The following is a 14,162-nucleotide window of genomic DNA, read 5'->3' as shown; positions in this document are numbered from 1 at the left end:
GGACTTGGACTACAACGAAACTTCATAAATCCTCGTTCGCGATAGCGAACATTGTTACCTCGAAGGCGAGAGATTCTCCTTTGATTGAACGCGACTGTGAAACCTTCTTGGAGTAAGATGTTCATCTGGGTCCTCCTGGCTCGATGGATGATAAGGGTAGTAACACGTTTTCTCTTTGCCCCTCACAGTTCTCATGAGAACTCTACCCGAGCTGTATCTGTTAGAAAGCAATTTTCATTAGAGAGGAAAATTAGTTTTTTTATAATTTATTAATATTTAATGAAGCGTTATGCGAAAATTCATCATTTAAGTGGCCTTGCAGTGGTGAAAAAATAGTTGCGAAATCAACACTGCTCCATGAATTTTGTTTTCATGTCACTGGAGCTTGAATCAGATCGATCGAAATCGTCGAGTAAATAAGAATAAAATGCATTGAAAACTCGCTTCACTTTTTCGTCATGGATGTGCTGCGTTGAAAAATTCTCACCGATTAGTCTCAAATTTGTACTGAGGTCTCCGCATGACTAAAAGTCTTGGCAATATGTGTATGAAGACCCGCTTGACCCAAGGCGCCATTTTGTGCGTCTGCGGCGACCGGAAGTGAACGTTGAGGACGACCACGGTCACGCATATACTGCAGGGCACAGAGAAATAAAATTGTTTTTGAAAACACGCACAATTTCGTTTCATTAAAACATTAAATTATTTCACAAAAAAATTCAACTAACAATTTGTCGAAAAACGAATAAAAAGCGATTTTTGCATAACATTCTGCCGAACCAGTTTCCTTCCTATAACGTGCGATTACGATTTCCCGTAAATAACTTCCTCGGCTCGTCCAGGTGGAAGGACGCTCTCAAACGATACGTTATAAATGTTTGTAGCGTTTATTTTTATTTACTGAAATTCGCTCTTTGACATACGAGCTTCGCAAGTTCCAAAGGGCTTCGTATGGATTACGAGAATCTGAGGAAGGCGGGAGTAGCATACTCTGTTACGACATTGATAAAGTAAATTTTTAAACTGCCAGGATAAGCAGGTCACCGACTATATTTGGCCAGTGGTGAAGCTATGTTTGTCGTCCATATAATCGTTCACAGTAATAGACGTATTCGGAGTTTTAGAGTCGCTTACACTTTTTCACAGTATTCGTAAAAGTGACTGTTAAGTGCTATATTTATTTGGTTGACCTCGTCGGTATAAAGAAAAGCAGAAAATAGCCGTTTCCTTCAGCCGTCCTGCAGTTTTTCTATTCTCTTCTTTCTGGGTAACCACAACTTCTCACTTCTCTTTTTTTTTCTAGGCTACGTATACGCTGAAATGGCGCATCGATTCTCACACCTCGCTGCCAGAGAGGCAACGTCGTAAGCATGTATATATATATGTATAAGAGGAAAATCAACAACAATGCAATTGCTGGAGAAACGATGAAGAATGGTCGTTTTTCTTGGGCGAGAAAAAAGTTGAGTGAACGAAGAGTAAAAGGGAAAAGAAATTTTCTCGCGCACATCGTAAACCGAGTCTTGGCAATGTTGCTTCAACGACGTAAATTTCTTGGTTCTTTTTCTAAAACTTTTCGTCTTTACTCAAAAATAATTCGGTCTCGTTTGCTGCTGAAATAAATCGAATTTTTGGAAATGAAATTTTGATCAGGACAACATTTTTTAAAAGGATTTAGAACAGAGCTTGATGAGCTGGTAACGAAAAATGGCAACTCTCGTTGTCGTATATAAATGAAAACCGAGGAAACTTGGATCTCCTTAACGTTTGGCTTTAGATCATCGGTACATAAACGTGCGCAGTGGGGTGTGGAAGTGTGTTAGTGATGCGGGAACCAGTGGCCCAATTCCCGAAGGAACGGAAGAAGTAAAACCCAGTGGCTGGACGTTCGGTGTTTCCGTACAAGCTTCGGAGGGTGGAAAACGCGCGCAGAGAGTAAGTCTGCTAAAAGACCTTTTGGGTTTTTCAGATCTCTGTATACGTATAGGAAAGTGAGACGAAAGGGGCGGCGGTGGGTCGATGCCTCTTGTGATTAATGTGTCGCACAGTTCCTGAGCCCTCACCCTTCCCTCTCTCGGGATCTCTGCGCACCACTCCCCGGATTCGCAACTCCCTTCTTATTCGCTCCTTGCTTTGCTGCACGAATCGTCGACCTTCGAGGTGTGCATCCTCTTTTATCCTGAAGCGTCTTGACAACGCGTCGACACTAAACCGACACATGGGAGTACAGTTTCTATTTAGGATTCTCAAACTTTTGTATAAATTTTTTGAAAAATTGTTTTCACGTGTCTTTTGGACGGAGGTTCAAACATGATTGGGGCTTTATTGAAACTCGTTCCATTTTAAAAGTAACTGCAACGGTGCGGATGCACTTTGCGCAAACCGCGTCGAAGTCAGGGCGCTTGAATGTTCCAAGTTTCAGGAAAAAGCGAGGGAAAAAGTCATTCGACGATAAATTGGAGGCGATCGTGTCAGAGATTTTACGTCAATCTGTAATCTATTTCCCAGCGATGGGAAAACACGAACCGTCCGACGGAACTATGGCTACGGAAATACGAAAGTTGGTCCTTCCCATCAAAATATTCCCCTGCGACATGTGTGTAGTATACGGGACCCTCTCGCAGCTATATTTTTTATCAATTTTCCTGTCTATTTTCATCAACGGCCCTTGGTTCTTGAATTTGTCGCGTTCTCCCTTTATCGAGTATCGAAAAGTTTCAGGTTTGTTTGAATAGGGTATTACACCTATTTTTGAAAACTGTTTTCAATTAATCCTGATATCGTAATGAATCAGTAGAATTTTTATTTTTATTTTTATTTTACAAGACCGAAAAGTGTCTTAAAAACTATTTTTTATTTAGAAAAACGCTAATCGCGATGCTGTTTTGGTTTGTGACGTCACTCCGTTCGTAAACAATACGACTGCGAAAGACCAAGTAACAAAATTTGTGAAAATAATGAGTTATAACGGATATCATCGGTGTCTTGTGCCTGAATGCGATAATGCAAGTGTAAAAACACCACAAAAATTGTGGATTCATCGCCACCATCGACGTATTTATCATTGGTTGATTTGTACTTTCTGCTTTCACAAAACCGTCTTTCATGATGCGATTTTAATCAAATGGATGACAAAAGTCTACAAACGTGATAATAACTTGTAAAATTTTTAAATAACACAGAGCGCATGACAAAAATCTAGATTGTTTACCATCGGAGTGACGTCATGTTGCAATTCAATGTGGCGGATGGCGTTTTAGACATTTGAAAAACAGATGAAAAAAAAACGATTTTTTATAATTGAGTCATAAAATTGACATTGCATTTTCATGAATAAAGATTAATGTTTCTCGTTTCTTTTTACAAAATCTACCATAAAAATGCATTTTTATATTTTTTCTTACAAACCCTATTGATCAGGTGAATACTAATGTTTGTTAAATGTATCGTAATTGCGATGATGATTCTTCATGTACGAGGGGCACCGTTGAGCGGAAAAATTGTTGAAAAAATATCGCTGATTTGATTTTTTGGAACCTTAAAATGTAACGAGACTCATTAAAAACTTAAATTTGAAACTGAAGGTTTTCTGAATCTGTGTTTCTGATTTTTTGAAAGTTTTTACAACTACATAATAGAATTGAAAGTAAAATAATTGAATGATGAAAGTTTTTAGTTTTTGTTCGAATTCCACCTACGAAACTCATTTTTCGCTTCTTACGTTGCGATTTTTTTTTGGTGAATTAGTTAGGACGTGCCAGAACTTTTGACAATAATCGAGAATCCATGCGTTCGTAGGGATGAATGACAGGTTCAATGCATAGAAATGAGTCTGTACTTGTGATTATCATACGAGACAGTTTTTCCATCGCCACGCATTCATGCCGCTTGCCTAGTTCAAAAAAAGCGGGGAAAATTTTTCTTTCGGCAAATACTTTAACACGCCATTACCGGTTCATTGTCAGGTCGAAACTTTTCTCGAAATCTCCTCTTTCGAATTCATGTTTTAACCTCCATTCAAAGTCCAACTGCATTCAACCGTTGAACTCAAGTTCACAATGAAACGGTGATATATTTCGCGATTCAGTAAAATCACTTGATTTCAAACTTCGTCACGGAAGAATGGAGTCTACCCGCTTAATTTCCCACGCTGATACGTGACCCGAATTCTACCAGCGAACTTCATTCGTTGATCTTTTTTCCAACTGCTTCGCTTCTACTTTTCAATATTTTCAAGTGAAACGCTGATCGTTTTCGCGGCCATCGACATCGAAAGATGTTAACTGGCGAAGTCTAAGGAACGAATGAAACGCCTTAAAACTTCCCTCCTCCCGAGAGTAACACGTTTAGATACAGCTACGAATACCAGCCGACCATGTCGCACGAATGACGCTGAAGTTTGCAACGTTGGAGTCCAACGAAATGATTAAAAAAAAACCTCCAATAATTCTCCAATTTCATTTTTTGTCCAATACGCAATTCGTAGTTTTTCAATCTGCACTGATACTTCGTTACGTAAAAAATTGGTGAATTACAAATGTTTTTTTCGTTCATTTCGTTGGACTCCAACGTTGCAAACTTCAGCGTCGTGTCGCACGAAGCTCACCCGAGTTTTCGATAACTTCTTCAAAGTTTTCAAGTTATCAATCTTCTATGAAGGAAGCTGCAGGCTTCATCACCAAACACATACACGTATATGTCCACATGCATACGAATCCGAGGGCTCGTACACACCCACACGTATATTCTGGATGGATTTTCCCCTGAATTTTTCATACAGGTAGCTCACACGTATGTTTTTTCTTTGTTTTTTTTTGTTTTAAGCTCCAGTCTCGGGGATCGTAGTCCAGATATATGTCGAGGGTAAGTACACCCTGGCTCGCTTACTCAAAAGGTTTCATCGCGAGAAACCGTTGCGACGAGACGTGAAAAGGTGAAACGAAGCGCTTACACGAGGCCAGGCCGAGTATTGGGCTACGATAAAGAAAAAAGACGAAGAATTGCGTACAAGTGTCTATGTATATGTGGGCTTATGCGCGTGCATGGAACTCTCCGATTCTCCTGGGGTATCCGGGCTCCTTAGTGCACTCTTCTCGGGGGATCACGTAGAAGTTATAAATTCAAAAGCTCCCGAGTTTTGGATCATGTAGCATGTAAAAGCTATTCCACATGGAGTGAAACGTTTTTTTCGCGCGGAGGTCAAAGATTTTGTGGAATTTTTATTTTTTCATTCAAATCCAATGACACTAATTTTAATACTTCAATGATAATGCGATTTTATTGACATTTACTGAATGTTCTGGGGCGGTGGACGAGCTGAAATAACCCTGAATTCGAATTCAGCGTATCAAATCACATATAGAAATAATGCATCGTGTAGATCAGAAGATACTTTTGAATACTGTAAAATGTGATTTTTTGAAATTTTCAACGGTTTTTTGAAATTTACTCATAATTGGTGGGTGCAGGCGTTGAATAAGGCTGAAATTCGGGCTCACTCCGTCAAAATACATAAAAATTGATGGGTCCAGTCAAAAGTACTGACCACTTTGTTTTTTGTGTGCCGGTGCAATTGAAATTGGCAGATTTTGTCAAGCTCAGAGTTCCAGCTCCGGTTGAAAAACAGGCTGAAAATAATCGCGGTTAGAGCTCGAATCCATCGACGGAAAGGAGATTTATTAAAATACTGTCAAAGCGTGTAGCATTATATTTTCATAGCTCGATAAACTTGAATGAAAAAGATTGATGGTGCGAGGCGAAGAGAATTTGGGGCTCCGCAAGTCATTTGGAAGTTAAATCACGATCAACTTGCAACTCGTCGATCTCTAACGTCGCGAAACTTCCTTCATTACCTGCTTTTCATCTTCCCAAGAAGATGCTCGCTGAGGTATTCGATTTATATGTATACGTCGAAACTCTAGATTGGGCGAGATCATCTCGGAGGGAGTTGCCGAGCTTGTCGTCGCGGTCCGATAAGACGCTTCAGCTCGGTAAAGCTTCTCGTGAATCTTACCCCGCTGGACGAGCAATCTCTACGAGAGACCAATTCTCTGGTCTTATTGAACTTTCTTGAACTGTTGGGAAAAATTAACTAAATTTATCGCACCAAGTTACAAGTCGATTTCGATAAGGAAACCCGCCTTTTTGGTAGAGACTAACGACATTTTGTCGCAACTCGCATCTCAATCGGTGAGATTACGTCGTTATTCAGCATTTTGGAGGCTTAGCTGTTTAGACTGAGGGTAAATAGAGAAACTAATCTGTATATAATCGGTATAATATATTAGAGAGAAGCGAGCGCGCTGAACCCTATAGTCGCAGCGATATATCTCGTTTTGCTCAATATTAGATGAAGACGGATGGCGAGTCGGCGAGAAAAATCCAGAAGAAGAGAAACGTGGAGTCATAAAGAGGGAGGTGCGCCTCCATTTTTCTTCGTCATTCTTTCCACTGAAGCTAAATCGGAAATGTTCTTCCGGAAGTTCCGTTCGAGCTGTAAAAACGGAGGGAGAGTGTGTCGTTGTATTTACCGCACGAAAATAAGAAAAACCAGGAAATTCTATTCTTCACTTCCAACGATATATATTTCTCTTCCAATTGTTTTTTGTCTCGACGATGCCTCGCTGAAAACGAGCATTGCGACCGCGAGTTCCTTCATTTTGGTGAGCTACAAAATACCAGTGAAAAAGTGCTTCGTATATATATAAATACATAAATACTTGTCCTTGTGCCAGAGCGGAGATTCGACGGAATTTTTTTAACCCGTTTTTTTATCTCATCCGTTCGTCTCTGTATTCCGGTAACTCTTGTTCATCCCCTGTGCGCTCCCGAAACGCCAAGAAAATAAAATGACACCGGGGCAAGGGATGGTGAAAAAAAAGAAAATCCATCCCGAGATATTTTGTGTGGGCTTACCGAGGTAATCTTTTCTCGCCTCTTTCCTTCTTATTTATCTTCTTACTTTTCAATTTTTTTATTTTCTCATTCTTATCCATCCGTTGCACCATCTTTGACGAGTTGTTATCACCAATTGACGCGAGTAATAAACCGATCAATTTCTAACATAAAAAGTTATAATTTTATATTTTAATTCTCAACCAAATCCAGCGTTCAATATTCGACCAAACGTAAACGTGTAGCCACGAGCTTGAATATCATTTTCGACGTAAACAAGAAGCTCGAGGTAAAATGCCGAAAACATTATGGAACACTTGAGTATTCGAACCGTTGCTTTATGCGTGTCTCCTGTTAACACACACATACACACACGAGATGAAATACAACGGAGGAGAAGATTTACTAACGCGTGAGCGCACTCGGAGCGTCAACCGGAAGTTCTAGGCCGGAAAAAGCTCGACAATGTAGCGAGGGATGACGCGCGCTCTTGGGCTGAAGAATGTGTTTTACAGAGCGCAAGGAGAATGATCAAGTTTACGAGGAGAAGCGACGAAACTTTTAATGGAGTGCCTCGAGACAAGCAAGCTTCGTGTCAAGTTTGAACAGAATTATAGAGAAACCTTGTCTAGGTGAATTATTTAAGGTATTTCATGTCGAAGAACAAGTGGCGAGGAAAGATGTTTCTGCGCGATGAAAAATCAGGGGTAGGTTTCTGCGTTTGTGATAAAAATCATTATTCACTGTATTTGTTTGAGATAATGCCAAATATCAATTTCACGGCTCAAGATTGCATCGAATAACGAGAAAAAAAGCTTTTTTGTCTTTCAGAATAATGCGTCATGAAGGAGAATGAAGCTTCGGGGTTATAACTGTTTTTTCGAGCATGCACAGAGATGAAATACTCACGGGACTTCTCACACATGCGAGCGAAATTATTCCCTTCGAGTGGGAAAAAAGTGTGCTACGCGATGGACCATTCGTGCTATGACTTCGAAAACTGGACTCTCCATTGTACTCAAATATCTTTTTTTATTCTTCTCTCTCCCTCTCTCTCTTTCTTTTTTTTTCTACGTACTGTAGCAGACAAAAGGACGATTCGGTATTCTCTCGAACCTCAGGAGCAAAGAAGAATGCGAGATATTTCGTCCGTGCGAGCTCGCTAAAAGGCTTGGAATGAAAAAAAATCTCACAGTTGCTGTTCTTTTTCACTCGGCTCCCACAATGCCACTGATCGTGCTCCATTTTTTCTTCAGCCTTTCAAGGAAACGTAAAAGAAGGTCTTTAAATACCAACGCAATTGCGTTATTATCTCCCCTTCGCAAATGAATGACTGAAAATTTCATATTTCTATATTCATCCTCATTTACAAAAAATAAAAAATGCTGTCTTTCATTCCATTCAAGAAGAGAGGTGAATTGTTCCAAAGCAATTGTCTCTTAACAATATTTTGGATTGACTCGATATCTTGATTGTTTTTCCACGGGGTATGAATAAAAAGATTTTCTAATTTTTCTTGAATTCAGAATATTCGCAATTTATTACTGAACATAAACAATGCGATAATTAAAGTAGATCATGCCCGAAGGACCTTATTTTATGGATATCTAAATTGGACCGATTTTTACTTCCTGATCAAAGATATTATCACTCTAAATTAATGTCGGAGTTATTAATTCGAAATTGTAAATAAATTTTTTCAACTTATCTTATGGCGAATGAAATTACAAGCCATTAATTAATCGGGGATCCATCACTGACCGAACCCCAAATATCATTCGTCCTTGGCAAAAATACTATAGTTTTTTATGTAAAAATTCGCATTAGAGAGCGCAAAGGTAAAACACAAAGGGAAATGGATCAAGAAAAAAATTTAATAAAAAGACAGAGTGGCTGTGACAGGAAATAAGCCAAGCCAAGAAGACACAAAATGCCGAAATAAGCAAATGTGAGGTTATACGAGTGCTCTTTACGAGTTTTGTTCAATCTTTAAGGTAATATATCTTTATTACTAGTAAGGAAATCGTCTCGAATTTTTTATTAAGCCTTCATTATATACTTCATTGTTATTGTGATCTTTTTAATAAACTTTGTAAAAAGCGTTCATTCGTAATGTGGAAGATAAACGATTTTTTACGCATAGTACCTATAACCCTGTGTACATTTTTCTTCATATTTAAATACGTTTATCTCAATAACCAATGAGACGAACCCTTTAAAATTTGATATGCGTGTGAGTCGACTACCCATTTAAACTCTGTGTAAATTTCAAGACTTTCTAAGAAAATCGTTTCGTGCACGAACTACCTTAAAGATGCTCGCAGTGACTATAAAAATCTTCCCAAATTCAGTTGTTCACGATTTTTTTAGGATTCTAGTCCATTTTCGCTAGTTCCAATGTTTCATGAAAAACCAAAAAAATGTTGGAAGCTCTCTTAAAATACGCAGACATTTATGTTTCTTTTCAAGTACAAAATGAAATAGAAAAAACAAACTGTATCACCATTCAGAAGTTTAATTGCTTTTGGACATATATTACAAGGTTCATTTGGACTAAGTGGTCTTACTCTCACAGTCGTACGGTCCGGAAGTGTTCGAAATGTTCATCACGCTGAGTGAAATAATGAAAAAATTGGTTTACAGAACGGACTGAGGGAAAAAAGAGTGACAGAGATGAAGAGAGACGAAGGGAGATAGAGCATGTACATGAGTAGTAACCATGGAAATGTAATTAAAATTCCCACGAGAATTTCTCTAACCGAATCGCTTTTTCGTTTTCAATGCTGTTACGCTCTCGGACATTACAATAAAATTCTATGGTCGGAGCGTGGCTCAGAGTGGGTAAATTTTTCCTCCCTTCAATGAAAGGGTAATTTATGCATGAATTACGTTGGTGCTAGTATAGAAAAGTTTGTGAGCGTGTGGATATGACGACAGGAACGGTGCGGCGGAAGTTCGAGTGGTTTTTTTCATGCTCTATATGGATATCTTTCCCTCCCTCCTTTTCTCTCGGCTTCGTTGAACGAGATGTGCTTGATGCGAGCTTGCACTTGGCTCCCAGCCGGAACTCTCCCTCGCCGAGTAAAATGCTATTGCTTTTTTATTTTACATACGTGTAACTCGAATTGTTCGTAAATAAAACTAAACTACGTAATATTATTCTGTGACAGAGAACATCGCGGACGAGCGCTCGTAGATTCCCTGGAGATTTTTTCCTCGAGGGTTTCTCATTTCGTAGCTTATTCGTTCACATTCTCGTATTTTTCAACTCGCTACAACGGCTGCGGTGTGGTCAAAAGTTTTTTCACATTATTATTTATACTATAATGATTTATTTTGTTTGATTAAATCAAGTTTTATCACGAAGGGTTACTTTTGCCCTTTCGGCCTCTCACCCTTTTCGACTGTTGTCTCGCTGTCCGGCTGCAGCCGCTTCGTCTCGAGCTTTATCCCATTTTTCGAAGGGAAAGGGAAACTGGAAAAAACATTGAGTTCTGGTAACAGCAGATATGTTGCGAAATCAAAATTCAGCTCTGCGGGGCGGAACTCAATCTTTTCTCGAGTCTACCAGCCTCCATCGTCATATTGATATTTCTGTTATTATTTTATTGTCATTATTACTACCGTCATTACCAATTCTCATCAGGAAACCAATAAAAGTACGAGCAGTTTTTACTCTGCTCTAGGTTCTACAAACTATTTCTCATTTGCATATTATCCGGTACGAAAGTTTCCACTCGTAGCCGTCGTCATTATTTTGAGGGACCATATAACTTTTCACGACGAATTTCCATAAAATCCATGAAAAAAAATGAACTAACCGCTCATCGCTTGGGAATCAGGAGTAATTTGAAAAGAGTCGTTAGAATGAAAATGAACATCTCTGTTCACGTGAACCTCAACGACGAATCGATTATTCAAATGTTGCTAATTGATTCACTCATAATGCATTTTCGCAGTAGCGGAATGGAGCTGTCGAGCAATTATTTTTTAAGTTTCCATGTACGTTCATTGTTCACATAAAGTTCCTCAATCTTACCGAAAGCGTGCATTAACGGTAGATCAAATCACAATTCCATTGGCGCGCTCGTGCAATTTGAAATGTATGTCGAGTACCGACAAACGAAATGGCGCGATTTTCTCATTACTTCGAGTATCTAATCAACATGGCGGCTTTATTCTCAGAAATTTTTGCGGCAGTAGGTCTTTGGGATGATAAAAACAGCTGGAATTGTAGCGAGAGCTACGCTACGACCGCGCTTCGTTGAATTTTTTTCGTAGAAGCCTTATAAAGAAGTGAAAAATTCACTGACGTCGACTTGTAGTTCTTGAGTCGTGAGTAGGCAAACGGGAAAATGAACTTTTCTTGTTTTTCCTCCCACGGATTAATGTCCGCGGATAGAACGCCAAACGTGAGTAAAATTCGTGCGTGATGGCTGTGCAAAGGTGCGGGTACGTGTTTTCTCCAACATTGCTGAGTGGAGTTTTCAAGAACCCGTAGGACCATATGACAGAAGAAAGAGGAACAGAGTTGACGACAATGAAAGGGGGAGAAAGTGAAAGGGGATTTTGGGGGATGCGAGGCAGCCTCTTACGTACGATAAATCAGCGGGCGTTCTCTCCTTAAATATTTATGGAAGAGGGGAAGAATTCATTAGGGTTTTCACTTCCGGCCTCGTCGACGCTTCAATCTTGCCGCGAATAGAATTTGTCTAAGTTTCTAAAGGGAACGCAGTGCACCGAATCTTTGTAACTTAAACGGTTCAAATAGTACTTGAGGCGGATGTAAACGTTTCGATGTTCCGATCGGAGAAAGAGGGCGCGGTGCCAAAGAACTCGCGATCTTCGAGTTGACCGAGAACCAGTGGGATAAAACAATCGCAGAGACTAAAAGAGGAAAAATGTATCGTTACAAATAAATAAATAAACAAATAATTAATTAATTAATTTAAAAAAAAAATTTGCGAAACTCTTGGAAAGATATCGAGATTATGAACGAAATTGCACCCCAGTTAATCTGTACTCTTGTAAAGCAATGCCGTGCACATATCAACTCGATTATTCATCGTTTCGCGAAACGTTTTGTACTGCCAGAAGGGGGGGGGGGGGCGAGAGGCCGAGGTGATAAATTTTTGATAAGGCGATGATTGCGTAAAACGTAAGGTTGAACCGCGTACCGAATAATAACCGCTTTCGACACGAGCTTTCCGGAGATCGCAATTCGAGTATCGTGCTACGTTTAAATTGGATTTCACTCTCCGGAGGGATAGAAGGAGAAATAGCTGGGAAGAGAGAGAGAGAGAGAAAGAGAGAGGGCAAGAGGGATGAAGTGGAGTCTCGTTGAGAGGCAAACCTCCAAGTTTCTCTCTTTCTTTCCTCCCTCCGCTCCCTCTTCCGTGGTATAACGGGCTAGGTTTCTCCACTGAGGGGCTCGGGTCTCTTGGCACTTTCTCCTACACCCCTAGAGTGTGGAATTTCCAATCTAACCATCTCCGAGTCAGGAAACCACCATATTTAAGTTCCCGGTGCCCACACTCGTATTAAAACGATATCTTAGTCTTTCCATCACACTAACGTCCCGCACAGTGTACATGCATTATGGCTCAAGAAACCTATTTACTTAAGCAAGAAACAAATTCTCTCTTAATCTAACGGGGAAAATGATTACCTTTTAGTCCACCTTATACCTCGATGAATTTCATGAATAATTTCATCATTCTTACGGGCGTTTTTGTCCCACGTGTTACCCACTTGTTTTAATCATATTTTCCACTCTTGTTACGTTAAACTGAGCTTCTTCGCACATTGTTGTTCTCGACCTGGGACTTCGGGTGGATTTACATAGGACATTTTGCTCTCTCTTTCTCGTATATAATTCCAAGAAAACTTCTGTTTATTATGACGGATAAAAGTCCGGAGTTTATTCGACTGATAGTTTTTCAGATTTTATATTCTGTGGGAAACGTCCTTTCTATGTGGAAGATTCCTCGTAAAACGAGTTACTAAATTCAGTTCCATTCGGAGGTTCCCATAACGATTTATCGAACGATCGAACTTCCTATTTTAAGAGGAGATTGTTGGAGTACAGCACTTTGCAGGTCTTTTACCAAATTGATGGATATTTTTTTTTTCACGTCTACACTTCGTGTGATAAGAGTGGAGAAAGAAAATTGAGGTTAGCGGGTTGATGACATTTTGAAGACATTAATTTCACAAGTGTTACTATTCACGAGCGGGGCAGAATGAATACTCCTTATGTAGATGAAACACAGACTCATCTGCTCCTGGTACGTTCGTATACGAGCGTTTTTCTGCTTCTACTTCGGTTTCGTACCTACTTAACGCTGGTACGCTAGGAGGTTCATTGGCCCGGGTTATGAGGGGTTTCTTTTCAGGGCACTGGAGCCGCCTCCGCTCCCCCTTAAACCCCAGAGGCCTGGCTTCACGCTTTCGCTCGCAACGTAAAGCGTTGACTCTTTGAACCGGTGGCTGCTGTCCACTGGCGGCGCTCTCTCGCTTTTACCCCGTTCGTTTAATATTAATAGGAGCATTTGCAGCCTCTCTCCTGTACAACGCTTTCATTCTCAAAGCTTTTTTTCTCCAGCCGCCACCACCCTCAGTACACTTACTCTACAATCATTATTTTTCTTTTCACCTTTTCTCTACTAACGAGGTCGGAAGACCCTGCGAGATTACTCGATACAAGTACTCTTCAATTTATTTCTATTTTGTATTTTTACTCAAATGTCAATTCTCTGAGGATCTCGATCGTGTCAAATGATCCGTTACATTTTTGCTTATTTCATGTCACTACAATGTTTCAAGCATCGAGCTCTTGGCACTGGTTTTGCCAAAGCGAATGCGACGTTCACATGTTTGTGGGTTTTCAAATTTTTTTAGCCAGGGGAGGCCGGGACTAGTTGACCAACGGGCAAGTTTACTAATGAACAATAACATCCAAACTACGAAATATATAAACATACGCCCGGTCGATATAATTGTTCATTGTAACTTCTTTCTCATTCGCGTGTCCCAACGCGTCGGAGCGACACGTCGTTTAGGAAGAGTCAAGAATTTTCATAAATTCAGGTATAAAACCAAATTTTCACTTCAATCTTATCTGTCTCCTGCTGCCTCGATTTTTTTTTCCAATTATTAGAATAATCCTCTCCACGAATGTTTATATATTAAACTATAATTATGCATAGTATTTTTCTCAATTATCGCTATAATTTGGTGGTAGAACGTTTTGTTGCTAAAATAAAGCA

General features: G+C 39.8%; 1 protein-coding gene across 11 annotated transcripts in view; it reads right to left on the bottom strand.

Moving 5' to 3' along the window:
• nAChRalpha4 (nicotinic acetylcholine receptor alpha4) overlaps positions 1–14,162 on the bottom strand; it is a 154,245-nt gene that overhangs the window by 7,320 nt on the left and 132,763 nt on the right. For all 11 annotated transcript variants that reach the window (XM_043426737.1, XM_043426704.1, XM_043426686.1 and 8 more), the window contains 2 exons: positions 488–634; positions 59–217 (listed from right to left, as the gene is read on the bottom strand). In XM_043426737.1, coding sequence (XP_043282672.1) covers positions 59–217; positions 488–634 — 306 coding nt within the window. The remainder of the gene's footprint in view (positions 1–58; positions 218–487; positions 635–14,162) is intronic.

The sequence above is a fragment of the Venturia canescens genome, chromosome 1 (assembly GCF_019457755.1).
Source record: "Venturia canescens isolate UGA chromosome 1, ASM1945775v1, whole genome shotgun sequence".
Taxonomy (NCBI): Eukaryota; Metazoa; Arthropoda; class Insecta; order Hymenoptera; family Ichneumonidae; genus Venturia; species Venturia canescens.
Note: the sequence above shows the minus strand (reverse complement) of the source record. Positions and strands in the feature narration are given on the sequence as shown.